At 38.9% G+C, this 19,582-nt stretch overlaps 1 protein-coding gene across 1 annotated transcript in view; it reads left to right on the top strand.

Annotated features, from left to right (window-relative positions):
- The window catches only part of LOC117662038 (low-density lipoprotein receptor-related protein 2-like), a 64,495-nt gene that overhangs the window by 24,650 nt on the left and 20,263 nt on the right, over positions 1-19,582 (top strand). The window contains exons 8-22 of the mRNA XM_087885135.1: positions 1,561-1,674; positions 1,767-1,886; positions 4,214-4,339; positions 4,586-4,795; positions 5,608-5,776; positions 6,645-6,813; positions 7,553-7,775; positions 8,429-8,554; positions 9,149-9,376; positions 11,393-11,710; positions 12,134-12,364; positions 14,007-14,321; positions 15,115-15,330; positions 16,790-17,028; positions 18,013-18,142. Coding sequence (XP_087741261.1) covers positions 1,561-1,674; positions 1,767-1,886; positions 4,214-4,339; positions 4,586-4,795; positions 5,608-5,776; positions 6,645-6,813; positions 7,553-7,775; positions 8,429-8,554; positions 9,149-9,376; positions 11,393-11,710; positions 12,134-12,364; positions 14,007-14,321; positions 15,115-15,330; positions 16,790-17,028; positions 18,013-18,142 — 2,934 coding nt within the window. The remainder of the gene's footprint in view (positions 1-1,560; positions 1,675-1,766; positions 1,887-4,213; positions 4,340-4,585; positions 4,796-5,607; positions 5,777-6,644; positions 6,814-7,552; positions 7,776-8,428; positions 8,555-9,148; positions 9,377-11,392; positions 11,711-12,133; positions 12,365-14,006; positions 14,322-15,114; positions 15,331-16,789; positions 17,029-18,012; positions 18,143-19,582) is intronic.

Raw genomic sequence — 19,582 nt, 5'->3', positions numbered from 1 at the left:
CCACAAGAGGGATATAAACAACCTATTACAAATAGTATTAATTACACAATAACAGTGAAGCAGTGATCTAATATATAAACCTCAAACAAGATTATTGTATTTCACAGTAATAATAAACTTAAATTTATTTTGCTTCCCTTGTTTATGTTGTAAGCAAAATACTCCTGTCTCCTGAGATGAATTTTATGAACTTTAGTGTTGAATATTCCTTCTACAGAGATACAGTAAATGTATTGATTTAATTGACCAACTTAGGCCTGGGAAGCTGAACTTGAGCTCCTTTCTCTTCCTACCTTGTGGTGGCACACGCCATTATGGATGTGTTTTACTGCTTTTTATTTTAATAAGAAGAGTATCTTTTATTTGACTATGTAGTTACAGTGGCAATGGGTAAACTGTCGGAGGACTTGAATTCATGATTTACAAGAAAATAATTTAGTTTTTTTTTTAATGTGGCATTTCTTTTTTGAAAAGTAGTAGGTCAAAGACAATACTTGCTGTGAAAAAGCAGCTGAAAAGTAACCATGTTTTATTCTCCAGAATTAGGTTTTAACTGTGCATCTTAAATATCAGTAACTTGTAACTTGTCCAGCTATTATGTGTTAAATTGAATAGCAATCCTAATAAAATGAGTTTGGTAATTGCATCATTTCCTTAAGCATATCAACAACTGGACTTGGTATCAACAATCTATTTAATTCAGAAACCCAAACTAAGTATCTTACTTAGTGCCCTCAAAGTTGAAATACATAGGCTATGAGATCAGCTCTTGAACTAATCTTATATGAAACTCTTCAGATGGTTGGATAATAAAATCTGCTTCAAGAGTTTTACTTTCTTGAGAAGGTAGCTGAGGCAGGTCCTTACAATACTTTGGTTTGTAGGTCTGTTTGATTAACATATACATGCCTGTGCCAAAGAATTAGAAACACAGTTGTATCACTTGTTATTTGGAAGCTAGTGGAAGTTTTGGGCCATTTTCCCACTGGTGACTTAGAGCATTTTTATTGTATTGCCCAACCATCATTGAAGTCATATGAAGACCATTCGCTTTACTGTTACTTTTGTGCCGTGAAAATTGGATGACCCCAGAAGATGTTACCATTAGCGAACATCAGTGGGAACCAGCTAATGTGAGGCTTCTAGGAAGTGAATTCCAAGCACATGGGGACAGTACCAGGCTCGAGTAGAGTTCTTTTTGTACTTGTCCACAGTCACAAAGCTGGAAGGGAAGTCTGTCTGTCTAGTCCCATCCTCTGTTCAAAACAGGAATTCAAGTATATCTGAAAGGGGAACATCCAGCCTCTGACTGAACATTCATAGTAGAAGAAAGTCTGCCCCACTCCCCAGATAATAGATCCATTTGTTCAGAATATACCATTTTCCCTACTGTTCAACTGGAACATGCTTATGGCTAGAACATACTGTGTGAGTCTCACTTTGAGAAAACAGGTTATAGCCTTCCAGAAAAGGATATATGAATTTATGTTGGTGACAGATTGACTTGCAATCAGTGTGAACCGTATATAAACATGTTTTTTTTAAATTTCTGGAATACAGCTCACTGCCCTGAAACAATGTTCCATTGTGATCAAGGGAAATGCATTTTGGAATCTCTAATGTGCAATGGTGGTGCAGATTGCTTGGATGGCACTGATGAACCCCGGTCTTGTGGTAATAAACCCTAACAGCATGATCTGTTAATATTACTTTTCACTAATCAAGACTTGAACGGGGGAGTAATTCTTGCTTCTATTTTTTTTTAGGCAAAAAATGCTCTCTGAATAATGGTGGCTGCATGGAGAAATGTACAGAGACATTTTGGGGTGTCAATTGTTCATGTGCTGCTGGCTGGGAACTTCTTGCTGATGGTCAAAACTGTTCAGGTATGAATGCAAAGGGACAATCCCTGAGCTAGATTCATAGATATTCTCAATTGCAAATTGTAATAAATATATACTGAGGAACTGACTACTTTAGCTTATGCAACTTGAACTGCCTCAAATTCAGCAGTTGAGTGAGCTGAACTTTTAAAGTGGAAATGGGAACTTACCACAAAATAGAAACTATATGAAAATACATTAATTGCCTAATGTATTAGGCAATTAAACAATAACAATAACAGGTGTAAGGGACTTTGAAGGTCTTCTAGTCTGACCCCCTGCACAAGCAAAAGACCCTATACCATTCTAAATAAATGGCTGTCCAATCTCTTAAAAACCTCCAGTGATGGAGCACCCACAACTTCTGAAGGCAACCTGCTTGTTCCATTGGTTAATTGTTTTCACTGTCCGGAAATGTTTCCTTAGCTCTAAGTTGCTTCTCTTCTTTATTAATTTCCATCCATTGTTTCTTGTCTGGCCTTCTGATGCTTTGGAAAATAGATTGACTCATTCCTCTTTGTGGCAGCCCCTCAAATATCGGAACATTGTCATCATGTCACCCCTAGTCCTTCATTTCTCTAGACTAGACATACCCAATTCATGCAACCATTCTTCATATGTTTTAGCCACCAGCCCCCTAATCATATTTGTTGCTCTTTTCTGTACTCTTTTGAGAGTCTCAGCATCATTTTTATAAACATGATGATCAAAACTGCATGCAGTATTCTAAGTGTGGCCTTACTAAAGTTTTATAAAGCGGTACTAATATGTCACATGATCTTGATTCTATCCCTCTATTAATGCAATCTAGTATTGCATTGTTGTTGTTTTTTGGGTTGCTGTTGCACACTGCTGGCATATATTTAAGTGGTTGTCCACTAGGACTCCCAAGATCCCTCTCACAATTGCTGCTATTGAGCCAGGTTCCACTAATTCAGTGATCGTTAACCTTTTTGCCATTGCGTGCCAGGAGGAGGGGGAGTGGGGAAGGTTTGCGGGCGCCTACACCCATAATTCTATGCAACCCGCCCTGCACATGTGCGTGCAACCCCTCCCCCCCGCTCCTGGCATGCGATGGCCCGGTAGAACTATTTTTCTTTCTTACCTGGCTCCAGATCCTCTCTGTGCATCTGGGGAGGGCGAAAACAGCCTTTCTCACTCCCTTGGAGGCCCTCCGGAGGCCTGAAATGGTCCATTTCCCAACTCCCGGTGGGACAGGAAGTGACGTTTCTCTAGGTGTCTCTGGAGGCTGGGGACAGCAAAAAAGTCATTTCATGTCCCACTGGAAGTAGGGAAATGGGCTGTTTCAGGCCTCCAGAGGGCCTCCGAGGGAGTGGGAAAGGCTGTTTTCGCCCTCCCCAGATGCACAGAGAGGATCTGGAGCCAGGTGAGAAAGAAAAACGGGCCTTCCCCACCCTCCCAGGCCCTCCAGAGGCAGGAAACAACCTGTTTCCCTACTTCTGGTGGGCCCAGAAGGCCCGAAAATCAGCTGGCTGGCGTGCCCACTGCTATGGTGGCATGCGTGCCATAGGTTCGCCATCATGACACTAGTTCTATACCGATACGTTTGGTTTTTCTTGCCTAAGTGCAAAACCGTACTTTATACTGAAATTATAGGGCCCAGTGTTCAAGTCTGTCAAGATCCTTCTGGATTTTTAGCCTATTCCTGCCAGCTTGGTGGTGTTTGCAGATTTGATGAGTTCTCTTTCTATTCCCTCATCTAAATCATTTATGAAGATATTGAAGAGTACTGAGCCTAAGACAGAACCTTGGGGTACCCCACTGCTTATTTCCTTCAATAGAATAGAGTTGTGTAGAGTTGAGTTGCTTTGTGTTGCGTTGCGTTGCATTGCATTGCATTGAATTCTTTATTGGCCAATGTAGTTGTAGTTCCATTAAGGATTACATGATGAGTGCAGATTGTCAGCCAGTTATGAATCCATCTGGTGGTGATGCTGTCTATTCCATATTTTTCTAGCTTACCAAGAAGTAGGTTGTGGTCTACTTGGTCAAATGTCTTACTTCAATCCAAGTATACTATGTCCAAAGCATTTCGCCTGGTCCACTAATTTTGTCACTTTGTCAAAAAATGAAATAACATTTGTTTGGCATGATCTGTTTTTGACAAACCCATGTTGGCTTCTGGTTATAACTTTGCTTCTAGGTGTTTGCAGATATGTTGCTTGATTATTTTTTTCCAGGGTCTTCCCAGGTTTATTGTGTACACCTAATGTTTTAACATTATAAATGATCTATAAATGATTAAACTTTTGATGTAACTGCCTTTACAATTTATAGCAACTTTCAACAGCATGTTTTGTTCTTTGCAGATATTGATGAATGTGAAACAGCATACAGTCCTTGTAATCAATTGTGCAAGAACACACTAGGTTCTTTTACCTGTGATTGTGTTGAAGGATATGAACTCTTCAATGGAACCATTTGCAGTGTAATAGGTAAGCTTTCAGTGTACAGTACAATTGGCATGCAATGAGTTTAAGGGGCTGAAAAAAATGAGATCTCTTAGTTTCACAGGAGTCAGAATTTACAAGTAATTTGAGACACAATTAAATCCTACTTATTGTTAGCTGATTAAGAATCCTAAGAGATGCAGTGCCAGCTCAGATCAAGAGGGCTTCAGATTGGGATGGCTGAGTTTGACTATGTCTTAGACTTAGAGCAAAGGTTCTTTTTTGTTTCAGATGGTGATACCAAAATGCTACTAACTACGCTACATCAAGGTCTTGTTCTCCTGGATTTAAAGACGCACCACCTGGAGATTCTAGTATCTACAAAAACAAAACCTGTCTCTGTTGCTTATGACCTGTTAAGGAGAAGCTATTATTGGGTTGGTGAAGATAAAAAACTGCATGTTTATGTGTCTGGAAAAAGTGAGATGATTCTTTATCCAGGTAAAATTGTTTACTGCGGGTAAATCCAGAATCAAAAATTAATCCTTCTGTATTTACTTTATTTTTGCTTCTACACTTGAGCAAAAGCAACGTTCAGCTTCAGTTCTAGGTGAATCCTACTTTTCTTTGGGATGAGCTTTAAATCTGTCAACACTACTTTTACAGTCAACGGTGCCTCAATTTGTCTTTTCACATAGAGTTGTGTGGCACTCCTTTGGAACTGAACACAATTCCTAGAGCCTATCGGAATATGTGGGAGTAAAAATTAAGGATTTTTTTCCTTCTGAGGAGGTTGAGATTTAACATGCAAAATGTGTGCCTCAAAGCTTGCCATGGCATAAATCCCCTATAATAACCCCCAAATCTTTCTCTCCCTCCCCAATATGGAGCAAATTTCCCCAACTTTTGATAGTTTGAGGAGACCAATGTGTAATGTAAGTCAAGGGCTGATCAAGGCACTGATTTTTCCAGTTAACTCTCCTAAACCCAAATACTGTACAGAAAATCTGATGATAAAAATGCAACATTTTCTATATTTTCTACATAATAGAAGATGACCATTGATAAAGACATAATCATTAAATGGAATATATTCTATTATCGTGAAGTTGAATTTACAGAAAGGTGAAATAGCAAGCAAAACATTACAGAGACCTCTTAAGCCTCAGAAGTGTTGTAAAAAAGTTCTCTTACAGAAGATTATTTATGTAGGGTGTTTATAGCACCCTACAAGTTACAGATGGACTATAACAAAAACTCAAGAGTCTCTTCCCATATTTTGTCTTCTTGAATTTCTCTAATTTTGCCTATAGATGTCAGTGGTGTCAACAGCATCTCTGTAGACTGGTTCACAGGGCAGTTATACTGGGCCAGCCATTTTCCTCGTGCCATCTTTGCTGGTCTGAATGACGGTAGGGGCTATGTAAAGGTCTTAGAGAAAAATCTGATACCGGAGCAGCTGATTACATTTCCAGAAAAAAGGTACAAGTTCCAGAATAGACGCTATTATATTTACTGTGTTGTCATAGTGATATAATTTCATGCATACATGATGCCTGTCAGTACCATGCCTGACCATATAACATCAAGACCCTATTTATTAAAAATGCCCCGAGTTTCAAGAGATCACCAAATTCAGTAAGATTTCACCGTTCTCTCCAGAAATTCCATAAGCCTTTAGGGCTGGAATCCCAAATCTTTACATACAGTTAGTCTTCAATTTACAGCACTTTGTTTAATGACCATTCAAAGTTACAACAGCACTAAAAAAAGTGACTGTTACGACTGTTTTTCACACTTATGACCATTGTGGCATCCCCATGGTCATGTGATCAAAATTTGGACACTTGGCAACTGACTCATGCTTATGATAGTTGCAGTGTATATTTAGGATGGTTGCAGTGTCCCATAATCAACTTTTCAGACCTTGTGACAAGCGAAGCGAAAGGGGAAATCGGATTCATTTAAGAACCATGGTATTAACAACTGCAGTGATTCATTTAACAACTGGCAAGAAAAGTCGTACAATGCGGCAAAAGTCACTTAATAAATGCCTCACTTAGCAACAGAAATTTTGGGCTCAATTGTGGTCGTAAATCAAAGACTGCCTGTAGTGTAATCTCAGAAATTTTTAGACCTAAACATTTGATAAACATTTAACTCCTTTTAATTTTTGGTCCCTGTGATACTATACAACATTACATAGTGTTGCTCAGCTCCTGAGAAGATCCTGATCTAAGAGTGCGTAAGTCTTTAATGTGTGGGAACAAACTGGATGAGTAACTGAAGAGTCACATTTCAAGACCACTTCTCTTGAAGCATTTTGCTCTGGTTTTCTGTCTTATCACAGATACATGTACTGGGTGAATTGTGGTGAAAAGGACGGGGCTGTAATAGAAGCCGCAGGGATGGATGGATCAGACAGACATGAGCTTGTGGTACTAATTGCCGAAGAGCCTGTGGGATTGACTCTTGATTACATCACTAATAGACTCTATTGGATCAGTATGTATAAAAAGGTGTGCAATTCAGCCCATTCCAAATGCAAAGCTACCTATGGTTTGCATCTCTCTCTCTCCCTCCCTCCCTCCTTCTCTCTCTCTCTCTCTCTCGATTTATGAAAACAAATCCGTTTTTAATACTGTATATCAATTTTTGATATTTCTACTCAGGGAAACCATTACATTTTTAAACTTGTTGCAGTCCATCTATTTCATTAGGGAGCCAAGCAAAGGGGTCATAGAATGACAATCTGTACAAAGAGTTTTATATATGACTAATACTAAGGGTTCAGAGGGCTATAGATTTGAAATGATCCTTATTATTTTTGCTATATTCCCATTGATAGTAAACTGTGTGAAAACCTTAAAAGTATTTTTATTTGGCTTTTTAGATTACTTTGGAAAATGCTCAGGGAATAAAATAAAAAAAAATCCTGCTGCATAAGGGTAAACAATCTGGCCGAACAATTCTTTTAAATGTCTGTTCAGAAGCAAAAATATTTTACTGAATTGATCTAATCCTCTGCAGAATTGTCCTCAAATGAGGATATGAAAGGGTTAGGGTTACGGTTGAATTGCTAGCATTAATCCATATAGAGGGCCACAATGTATAAACCCTATGATCTGAAGAATTTGAGCAAAAAATGCCGTACAGAATTGCCTTGGTTATCAGAAAACATGGCTACTGAATTAAAGCAATGAGTAATACTTCTGTAAGTTTGAATGCTGTTTTCAAATTGCTTTTTTTTTTTTTTAGTCTATTGAAACAATAAAAGTAGATGGTTCTGGAAGATATACTTTCCCTGATACAATCCTGAGAAATCAGGATCCCCGAGGACTTGCTGTATTTGAAAATCTGTTCTTCTGGAGCACTGCAACACATTTGTATTATGCATCTCGCACCTCTCCCAGTGTTGGTATACTGCTGAACACCTCGATCTCTTCATTCACAGTATTGCATGAGCTACAGCAGTCACTAAGTAAGTTGATCTCTTTGGCAAGCCATAAGCAGGGCTGAGTTAGTAAGAAAAATAATTTACCGCTGCATTCTCTTCCCCCATGGGTGTTTCTGGGATACACTGTAAGAATTCATAAGCAATTGTAATAAACGTGCTTGGGGAGAATTATATATTGGTGATTGGATTAAAAGATAATCAGGAACATGTGGGGAGGTCGAAGAGGCAACCAGGAGATATATCTAAAGCAACTTCATTTGAGCCAAAGGTTGAAAGGTTTTTATTGGGTTCATGCTAGAATTATGGAGCACTTAGGTTTGAAGGCAAAATTTGCTTCAGAGCACATGAGTTGATTGTGTACCATATGTCTGCAATTTAAGACATTGTAGCCAAGTGTTGCACATATGCTCTACAGCAGGGTTGTCAGGGCATGTCATCATGGCGGTGTCACATGATGTATCGGGACTTCCCCCCCTTCGCTAAACTGGTGTGGGCGTGGCCAGTGCATGACGTATCCGGCCCATGGGCCATGAGTTTGATAGCTCTGCTCTAGAGCATCCTTTCCTTTGAATCCAAAGCATTGTACAGCCCTAATTCACATGCCATGCTGAATAATTACATAGTTTGGAGAAGAGGTTAATTAGTCTTGAATACTAACATATTCCCTTGATTTCTAGATAACACAAATGCATGTTTACCAGGAGTGTGCAGCCACATTTGTCTTTTGTCACCAGTTCATCCCAAAGGCTACAAATGCGCCTGTCCAAAGGATACTTTTCTACTAGCTTCTGGTGAATGTGGAGGTAGGTCTATAATTCTTGGATGCAACTGGAAGACCATAAGTCCCTGGAAGATTGGTGGAAACTCTCTCTTGACCTTTTAAATACTAGTTTTGCGACTCGTATAAGCATCGTATTTTAGACGTCAGCTGTTGTGATGTGATGCAGATACTAAATATGCTTTAGCTGTTGACAGAAAAGAGAGAGGTTAATGATGGTTTGGGTACCCACCTATCATATCCAATTGTAGTTTTGATCCCCTGAGCCTACTTTGTCATCCATTATCTTAATATAACAAAAGCCAATGGCAATAAGGTTAATAGCTAGTCCTTGCCAGCAGATTTTCCAAAAAATACAAATAAACAGAATATGTTTATCCATGTCTTAATTTCTTTTGAGAAAACAATTTTCAAGTCCTCTGAAGAATGGTTTATAACTAAAAACCAGACCATTATGTATATGTTCTCCATTCAAGGAAGCACTAATGTCAGCTGTTGATATAGAAAGCCAAAAGCTTCTGTGATTCTTAGGTGCAATGTTAAGTGAATTTTCTTGGTGCTTGAATGGCTGGAGAAGTTATTATCCAAAGTGATATTCTTCATTTGTGTACTTTGACAGAGTTGAAAGTTGTGTATTCTACTGACCATGAAATTTTCCAAGTGCATTTTGGACCAGAAGGCGTAGTTCAGCAGCATCAACCCCTGATACCTGAATGGCCAGAAATAATTTATTTTCAGGACATGGATTGGAAAAGAGGATTCCTCTACTGGATTGATGATAAAGGAGAACTGATGCGCTACAATATAGCAACAAAGACAAAATTAATAATTCCTACAAATTCACCAGGTAAAGCACTATCCATTGGTATAAGTGAAATATAATACGGCTCTTAGTGTTACAATTACTCCAAGCCTTGACATTTTCACATAACCTACAGGTTATTAGCAGCCATCTAAAAGAATTGCCTCCAATCAGTGTTAAAACCACAAAAAAAAAAATAAAGAAATTGATGTTTCTGGCAGTTAGAAAACATATTCATAACTAGATTTCTCAGTTGTTTACTCTCTTAGGTATTATAGATTTTCTGGTACAATGCCGTAAAGACCTCAATTTTTTACTAATGCCAACATTTTTTAGTCAGCACGACTGACTAGGAATATTTTTTATCCTGTGTATAAGGACATCCAAGAACAGAGAGCAAAAGCCTGTAGAGCAGTTTCTCAAGCTCAGCAACTTTATGAGGTGGGGATTTCAACTCTCAGAATTCCCCAACCAGCATGGAGAATTCTGGGAGTTGAAGTCCATACCTCTTAAAGCTGGTGAACTTGAGAAACTCTGCTGTAGAATTATGTAGAAGAGTTTGACTCTGAAGTATATAACCACTTAAGGACTCATTCCTCCACAGGAAGGTTTGGCTTTGGCATCTTGTTGTGTATGCAGGAAGATGAAATTGAGGTAAATGCCTACATAACAACAGGAAGTTACTTTCATATTTAATTTTCCTTTGATTTGAAGGGGTTATGAACATGACGGATAAGGATGAAATTACTTTTTAAAAAGTCAAACTTGGTTAAAATTTAAAACTAATTCCATCTGTTGGATTTTTTTGGAAGAAAAAAACAGATCACTCAATACCAATTTCTGAATGTGGAATATTGGCAGAGAAGGCTAATAAGACAGAACTGGAGATTTGTAACCTGAAAAACAGATGTTGAATCTTGAGCATGCTGACTGTATGTTTTAATCACCATATCTAGACTGAGTGTTTGTTTTAATCTTTCCCATGAATAAAACATTTTTAGGACAAAGAAGGAAATATAGTCCCTATATTAGGAATTTAATTGAGGAATTTTTTTTAAAAAAAAATCAAAATAGGCATAGAAACTTTGAACTAAACACACAGACATCATCTCCCACTGGCAAGATTGTAATATGGTGATTGGATTAGGAATTATTACATTGTAGAATAGTAATTGTAGAGAGAAATCTGAGGCCATATTGATTCCAAGCACCACAGTCCTTATCATTGGGTCAAAGACTTGAGAATTACACAAAGGTTCTGTTTAGGGTATCTATGAATAACTGTTACACTCTAAAATGGTTTGGAGGTGAGGATGTCGAGACCTATTCCTGTTTTAGATGAAACAAAGGAAAGGGCAGCAGTTAATATGCATAGTTTGTTTGGTTTAATCTATTCATTCTGTCCTTAGATAAACTAAATGAAAATAATTCTGAATGCTTGTTGAACCCACAACTTCCAACCAAACCCAGCTGGCTTTGTTGCTAAGGTGGGACTAGAATTTACAGTTTCCCAGTTTCTATCCTGATTCCTTAAAACAGCTATACCAGACATTCTCTCACCTTGTTTAGTTAACCAAATGTCAGTTAAAAGCTGGTACAGCCACTACTAACAGTTTGACCTCTCTAATCAAGGAATCCATATTACAGAAGGAAGGCATAAAGCTGTTTTATTAGCCAAGGCACATTCAGAGCATTCATTGTCTCAATTCCAGAATGATGAGAATGTAGGAAGTAGTAGATCGTGGTGGCAATGTGGCTTGGGAGATAGCAGTGGAACTGCAAAAATGTTTTCTTAGTCAATAATGAGCTAGGAGACATACCTGGCAAGAAGGAGAATATTAACTTGTGAGAGAGGATTAGTTTCCACAGATTCTAGAGCTCTGTTTGTCTGTTGAAGAATCTTGGATCAGAATAGTTTCTGCCTCTTTCTGCTAGTGGTGTCTTCTATTTTTAAGGTTTAGTTTTCTGCATGGAAAGAGCAAAAGGCCATTTTATATCCAGCAAGTTAGTTAAGGAATTATGGCGGAAAGAAAACTGATTTCCCTTTTCTTCCATTTTTAGTCTGTGCAGCAACTGTTGATATACCATCAGGAGATCTTTATTGGTTAACTTGCGACAGAACTAAAATTAAGATTACCACGTTTGTTGGCTTGGTGACAAAGATCCTCTATCATGCAGCCCTCAAGAATATTATATGGCAGGTCTACCTAGACTGGCATAGGGCATCTCTCCTCTGGCTTGAAAGTAGCAAACGCATCCAGTTCCACCCTCTGAAAAGTGGGCTAATCAAGGAAGTGTGGAATGAAACCTGGACAGAAGATACTCCATTAGTTCTGGATATAAGTTCATGCAATTTTTTCTGGACTTCAAAAGACATGGGTAATAGAGTTATTATTTATGGAGATTTGGCTAAAATATGAAACACTGTGGAAATGCAGTACAAGCCTACAATTTATCTCATTTCAATTTGATTTGCTCATAGTAGCATGTATTTACATTTGACTAGCTATAGAGCAAGTTATGTTTGTGCTAAGAGTTAGAATGAGCCGTTTAGCCCATCACATCCCAGCATGCTGGTCAGGGAATTCTTAAGCCTTAAAGTTGCCAGAATTGAGAAACAGTGTTTAGTCTAAGTCACTTTATTGCAGTGTTCATATGAAAATGTTAGATCTGGCAACTGGTTTGGGCTTTAAAATTAGACTACTCAGTTCATTGCTTCTTGAAAGAAGATATACATCTAGAGTATTTGCTTCTACCTGTCACAAAGGGATTCTAACATCTGCATTCTTTCTGTTATCACAGTGCTTAATGTACTGAATGTCGTCACCCACCGGAAATATAATCTGAAGCAGGACTGGACCCATGGAGTGGCAGCTGCTTATAGGCCTTACCTGGTCACATTCAATGACACATCACTTACAATCTGGAACATGAAGTCAATGAAGGCCTCCACTGTGCAAGTAGCTAAAGTAAAAAAGGCACTGTTCGTCTTTGACACAGATTTGAAAAGTAGTAAGCAAATTCCAGTGAATAGTAAGTGATGGCCAGGCAAAAATCTTTATTTGGAGAGTGACTTCCAGTTTGACAGTAGGCAGATTGTATTGGTGGCTGATTGAGTTGGTAGCTTTGTATATGCTAAAGCAATTTCTGCAGGATCAGCCCATACCCAAATGTCTCAAGGAAGACTGGCAGATACTTAGAGTTGACCTTTGCTTTGGTTTGCCAGATTCCTGGGTTTTGTGCCCTTCATAGCTCCCGGAAGAGAATAGTGTCTTTATAGAACTGTGAGAACTGTAAGGCAACCTATCACTTTGGTTGTGGTCTCAGTTCTTCTGGGTCTCAATTAAAAATTATAGTCATGAAGTTTGAGCCAAGATCCAAGTGCTGGCAATCATGCATGAACTGAAAATGGGATATGTTGCTGCTTGCCTCAAATTGAATAGAAGGTGTTGAGCAGATTAGAGGTAGTGTAAAATAGCTGCCCAGTGTTAATAATGCTTTGTAAGTGTCCTAGCAGTACAGAGTAGCACCACCACCTCATGGTGGCACCCTAACAAGGTAAGTTACAACTTGGGAACCAGAGGCAAAGGGCTACAGTAAGGGGTGCTCCATGCATTCTGCCCTCAGAAGACCTAAGTTTGTGGTTAGACAAAAAAAAAAGGTGGGGAGGGCAAAATTTTAAGATTCTGGTGTCACCAGATTATTTGGTGAGTTGCCTCTTTCTAACTGGACTATTTTGGTTATAAAGTTCAAAAAGTTAATATAACTTTTATCTATTTGGCTATCTTTAAAGACTAGTGATTTGCTTCTTTATTTGGTTGTTAGTGCTTTCAAGTCAGACCTGAAAGTCTGCGGGATTTGGGGCAAGATTTTCATTTTTGGGCAAGATTGTCATTGCTAAGGTTCAAAATCACCCAGCCAGCTTCTGTACCTAAGACAGAGCTAGAACTCATGGTCTCTTAGTTTCTTTCCTGATATCTTTAACCATCATACCAAAATAGCCCTTAGTATATAAGCAGGGATGGAAAATGGGTCCATTTGACTAGCTATAGACATAAACATTTTGCTAATGTTTCTGCTGTTACCTTATATGAATAATCTCTTAACTTTTACTAGTAACTTTTTAGGAATAATAATTTAGTAATAATTAGAATTGTGTACACTGATAGCTAAAAACTCTTATTGCTGTGCTGCAGAACTCTACTATAAAAGTAGATTGGATAATTGGTTCACAATCCTAAATCCAAGGACTCTCTTCACTTAGTGTGTAAAATGTTTTGATTTTGCTTAATTTATTTGATATGCAGTGTCTTTATGTAATCTACTTTACAGTGAATGTAATGTTTTAGTTCTACAGCACATTTTAAATAAGAGAAAGCAAAGTAGGTTCTTTTTCTTTTAAATGACTGATCCTTAAAAACATAGATAAAACATTTTCATTCTAATGTGAAGGCTGGTAACACCTTTCAATCTTTTTAGGTGGATTGAAATACTCAAGGGATGATATGATCCCCATAGTGGTTGAACTTTCCTAGGTTTTTAGGCAACTAGTCCATTTTCCCACAGAAAAGAAAAAATATTGTTATCAAATGCAAGAACTATAGTGCTGTATAAATACATGAACGCACAAAGAGCTGTGAAGTTAACCTTTTTATCTGCAATTCAACTTTTTTAGCTGTAACGCAAGTGGTTCCTGTCTCAAATCCAACTGTTAGATTGCCTCATACTACGACTAGAGCAGTTCCACAGACAAAATTGATGACAGTCGTGTCCAGGACTACATCTACCACCTCAGCAATGGCACCTATTGTTCTCCATACTACATTTACTACAAAGGCCGAAGTTGTGACACGTCTGGTCTGTGGATGGGCAGAATTGCTTTGCAGGAACGAAAAAGAGTGTGTTCCCCACGAATACATTTGTGATGGGGACCAAGATTGTTCGGATGGATCTGATGAAGAGGACTGTTCCCTGTTCTGTAATAACCCAGGTACTAAGTTCTCACAGTTTGGACACCAAACATTTGAGCAAAGTGGGGTTCTGTTATTTTTATCAATTTTGTTCTGAGGCATTTTACCTGCAGCTGGTGGCTTGGAGAATAAAAAAATAGGCACTGCATTGGCTGCCTGTGTATTTCAAATGCAATTCAACATTTTGACCTGGATCCAAGGTATTAGGGGACCATTTTTTCTGGGTAGAATCTGTCCATCTTGTGCAATTAACCTGCAAAAGGATGTTTTGGATTCTCTCTTAGCAAGGCATTAGTGAGGTCTTTGTCTGTAGTTATCCAACTCTTGGGAATAGTTGCCCCCTTTGGATGTTTCCCACACTTGACTTGTAGGAAGGTGATGAGAATTGTCCTTTTTCACCACATATTTGGGAGTTACCTGTTACTTGACTACTTGGTGTTAATATTATTGTTAATTTTAACTTTTTAGTTTTTGTTGTTGGTATTGTTTGGGAATTTGCATGTGGACTGCCAGATGTCTATTGAATGGGGAATGACCTAAGCCAAGTAGCAATTAAATAAAACAAATACAGCATCACATGCACTATAAGAGCAGACAGAGCAACTCTTAACCTAATGAAATAGATAATATTGATAAGTGTGGTTATGTCTGCATCAAGGCCAGACTTATGTAAAAGATTAAAATGTGCTCTTACTGAACATGGCAACTGGCATTGTAAATGCTGAGATCAGCTTAATAGGAAAAAAAAGGAACCTGCAAATATGTAACTAAGTGCCTAAATATAGGGCTTATTGTAATGTGTCTCTCTTAAAGGAGTCTTCCAGTGCCAGAGTGGCCACAGATGTATAAATGAGAAGTACCAGTGTGATGGGATACAACATTGCCCTGATGGCTCTGATGAATCTAGCTGCTGGACGCCAACACCCCTCTGTGCTTTACGTTGTGATGACAACACTCGCTGTATGCCGGAGAGCTGGTTATGTGATGGGAACCCAGACTGCAATGATGAGGCAGATGAAAAAAACTGTGGTAAGCCAGTGCAGAAAGACAGATATCTAAGAAGGAACAACTGGTTTTTAGATTATTGGTTTTCTAGGCAGGTTGTAGCTGGAATAAACAGGAAATTCCTTGAAATACATTTGAAGCTACTTGGCTAAATGATTAGGGGGTTGGGGCAAATGCAACATAAATGCTAGCGATACCCATTTCTATTTCTCCTTGTCACTGAATCAGATGAAAACTTGTGGGGGCGGGTCAGTGGCTGGAGGCAGTCAAGCTTTGAGGTAGGCTAATTAACATAAAGTCCCAACAAGGTGAGCGACTCTACCTAATAACCTCCTCACTAGATTATGGTAATGGTCTTTATTTGGGATGCTTTAGGAAAAAGAAATAAACAATAAGCTATAGTTAGTCCGAAGGTTCAAAGAATTATGTTGATTGTATATGTTTTTCTGAGTCAAATTTAAACTGGTGACATTGACTTACGTTGCCTAAATTTCTCAGGACTCAGATTTCTGGAGGAAGCCCTTTTCCCATATCAGGTTCTTAGTTATACGCAGTGAAGACAGCCTTTCCTGTCTCATGTTTTTTTTTTTATTTTGATTCCCTTAAGTCAGTGTTGACTCCTGGAGACTATTGGGACTAGTTCCCACATGTTTTTGTTGTTGTTTGGCAAGATTTCAGAAGTGGTTTGCCATTGATTACATCCTAAGGCTGAGAGAGAGTTACTGGCCCAAAGCCATCCAGCTTGATTCAAGCCTAAAGTGGGACTAGAACTCACAGTCTCCTGGTTTCTTACCACACCATACATACCATCTCTACCAAATATTTTCCCTCAGCTATTTTTTTTTTGGGGGGGGAAGGGGATATAGGCCACAAAAGCAAAATAAGACACAAAAAACTCCTCACCAAGTTTAACTGCTACCTGCTCTACAATCACAGACTGCCTTGTGGAAACCACATTTTGAACTTAACAAAGGGAACCCTTAAGCAGATACCACCTCCGTTCTAATAATTGTGACTCTTTTATGGCTGAGACCAGTGGCTTCCTAACTCTTCTTCTGCACTCATATAACTAAGAAAATGTGGTTTCCACAAGGCAGTCTGTGATCTTAGAGCAGGGTTAGGGTTGGGTTAGGCCTCTGACAGCAAAAAGGAGGCAGGGGACGATGCGCGCAAGTGAGGTGAGTCAGTGAACAACATCCCCGCAAAATAAGACCTGGTGCCTTTTTTGGTGGCAATTTTTTAAAAAATAAGACAGGGTCTTATTTTCAGGGAAACACGGTATTACAATGTCATGGCCAAACAGGGAACATATATCTTTTGCTGTACGTATTACTCTTCTATCATGTAAGTTAAATAGCATTCCTTTTATAAACTCTTGAAAGGTTTTAAAGCTGTTGTTACTTACTAATTGATTTGTGCTGTCTGGGTAAGTTTTGGGGTGGCATGAAACAAGGGAAGGTTAAACATTATTATCTGCTTGCAGCTGAGATCAAATGCGGTGATCTGCACTTCCAGTGTAAAAGCGGGCAGTGTATTTCTTATTTCTTGCACTGTGATGGAAATTACAACTGCAAGGACCATTCCGACGAAGAAGACTGCCCAGTCCCCAAACAAGTGCACTGCTACAATGATGAAATCAAATGCCATGAAAGTGGAGAATGCATCCTAAAGCAATGGCTCTGTGATGGGGATCTGGATTGCAAAGATGGGTCAGATGAGCAGGTACAAATGGCTAGTCTATTTCCTTGTACCATGAAGTAGTACAGCATCTTAGCTTAGTGAAAACCCTAAAGTAAACTAGCTGTCCCTTTGGGATAAACAGGACGATATGGTGCCATCTCAACCACTCAGCAGCTGGAATAAACTACTGGGGCACTCCATTGCAGTCGTTGCCTTAATTAAGAATTAAGTAACCTTAATTGTGTGATGCTTGAGCAGCGTGGTGACCTAGAGATTAAGACTATTGCCTCACCCTGAGGAGGCTGAAGGTTCAATCATAGGCAGCGGCAGATGTTTCTCTATCAGGGCACAAAGAAAAAAAATATTTGCTGTGAACTCCATGTGGCATCAGGAAGGGCATCTGGCCAGTAAATGCTCAGCTTCACCCAGTCGCCCTGGCTCTATCCCAATACAAGAGATTACAGGATCATAAAAAAAAAAAAAAAAGTGTGATGCTTATTTCTGAATACTTTTCAAGATGTTTAGCTCTTGTCAAGAGTGAAAGTTTCAGTCACTGCTAGCACACGGCATATTCCCTTTCATGGTCACCAAATGTCTCTGAACTGCTACAGAGATGTTAAGATACTTCTTTCTAAAGATATGCAGTATGTATAGGCAGACTTCTCAGCAAATCAGAAGGCAGGAGCAAGCAGCTGCCTGCCCCCCACAGAAACCATTTTTCAGGTTTTTTCTCAATAGTGCCTGCTTTCATTTCCTCCAAGTTCTCTGTGTTACTGTAAAGTGTCACGGCTCAGATAGTATTTTTTCTGCAGCAATATAACATCTCCAAGCCAAGTCAGTCTGACCTTGCCAGCAGGCAAGAAGAATAGAATAGAGCTGGAAGGGACCTTGGAGGTCTTCTCATCCAGCCTCCTGCTCAAGTAGGAGGCTAACCTATACCATCTCAAGTCTCCCAAGTATTTCAAATGTTTCATTATTGTACAGCAGCAGATCTTGATGGATGGATTGATTGATTGGTTTTTACAGGACTGTGGATTTCCAAAGATACATTGTGGTGCCCATCAGTGGCAATGTCACAACTCATTAGAATGCATCCCAGATCAATGGAATTGTGATGGGGAACATGACTGCAAAGACGGGACTGATGAGATTGGATGTATGTAAACTTCCTTCATCCTGGCAGTTGGTGCAATAGTCCTATTTTTGAAATGGGAGTGGGGGGTGGGGTTCTGTCTTTCTTATGAGGCATTAGCTTAACAGAGAGAAGTTCTGCAAAACAAGAGCCAAGCTACAATGGTAGTATGTTAGTCTTTAAATGTTTGGTTTAATGTCCTGTAGAGTTGAAATTTATAGGGCACCTCATTCTCACTATCCTTCTGCCGCTGCCATTTATTTCCATTTGTCCTTGCCAGATTGTTGAGCTCATGTTCTCCTTTTTTAATATATTAAAGTCATCAAAGTATAAAATATAAATGAAAATTAAAATAGTAGGCAAAGAGGGAAGGGGAAAAGAGAGAGAGAGAGAAAAGTATAGGTTAAAGGGGAAAGGGAGCAGCATTAACTTCTGACTCTCTTCTGCATAGTAGAATAAAGATAACATTACAGCCTCAACTTTTTACTTTTGCACACTTAATATGTACTAGCTATTTCTATAGCAAACTTGTCTGATTAGCAAATCCCAAAGTCAAAGTTTCATTTTTTTTCTATCTCAAGCACAAAATCTAGATGCGGTTTCCAAGCAGAAGCAATATTGGATGTATCCAGGGGTGAAATCTAAAAATTTTTGCTACCGATTCTATGGCTGTGGCTTAATTAATGGGTGGGGCTTGGTGGTAAGGTGACTGGGAGGGCGTGGCTTGTTGATCAGGTGGGCGTGGCCAAGTCAATGTCACTTCTTTGCCCTTTTTTAACCTACAAAACACAACACAACACAACTGGCTCACCCACAATATAAAAGCAGCTGTGCTAGACCCAAAATGGCCCCTGCAACAAGCAGGAACCTCACACAGCCACAAAAAGCCCAAAAACCCAACTTTTGCACTTTACAGACACAAAATTCCACATACAGCTTTGTGACATTTTGTGTGTTTGTGTAGTTAGAGTGAAACACTACAGAAACACACTAAATCTCAGAAAGCTGCACAAATATTATTTTATTTTTATTTATTTTTATTTTTATATAAAAGCAGCTAAATTTAAAACTTTCTAGACTTTAAATGGCTAGGTCTAAAAAAAGAACAACTAAAAAAACCCCAATTAACTATTTTTTTAAAATAGTTTATTTTTTATTTTCCCCAAAGGGGAAAAAAACTTACCCAATTGAACAGGGGTCTCCAACCTTGGCAACTTTAAGACTTGTAGACTTCAACTCCCAGAATTCCTCAGCCAACTTCGCTTTTCTGGCTGAGGAATTCTGGGAGTTGAAGTCAACAACTCCCTGCCTGCTTGATTGCAGGCAAGGAGATTCAGTTGCTTGCTGATGCAATGGATTTGCAGGGATTACAGCAAGGCGTTGTGACCAGCAGCTAAGGTAAGCAAGCTGAGGGGGGGAGGGGGGGATTTTTGCTATGAGCCATTTAAAAGGAAAAAAGTTTTT

Source organism: Pantherophis guttatus, chromosome 2 (genome assembly GCF_059756535.1).
Source record: "Pantherophis guttatus breed Tessera chromosome 2, ASM5975653v1, whole genome shotgun sequence".
Classification (NCBI taxonomy): domain Eukaryota; kingdom Metazoa; phylum Chordata; class Lepidosauria; order Squamata; family Colubridae; genus Pantherophis; species Pantherophis guttatus.
Note: the sequence above shows the minus strand (reverse complement) of the source record. Positions and strands in the feature narration are given on the sequence as shown.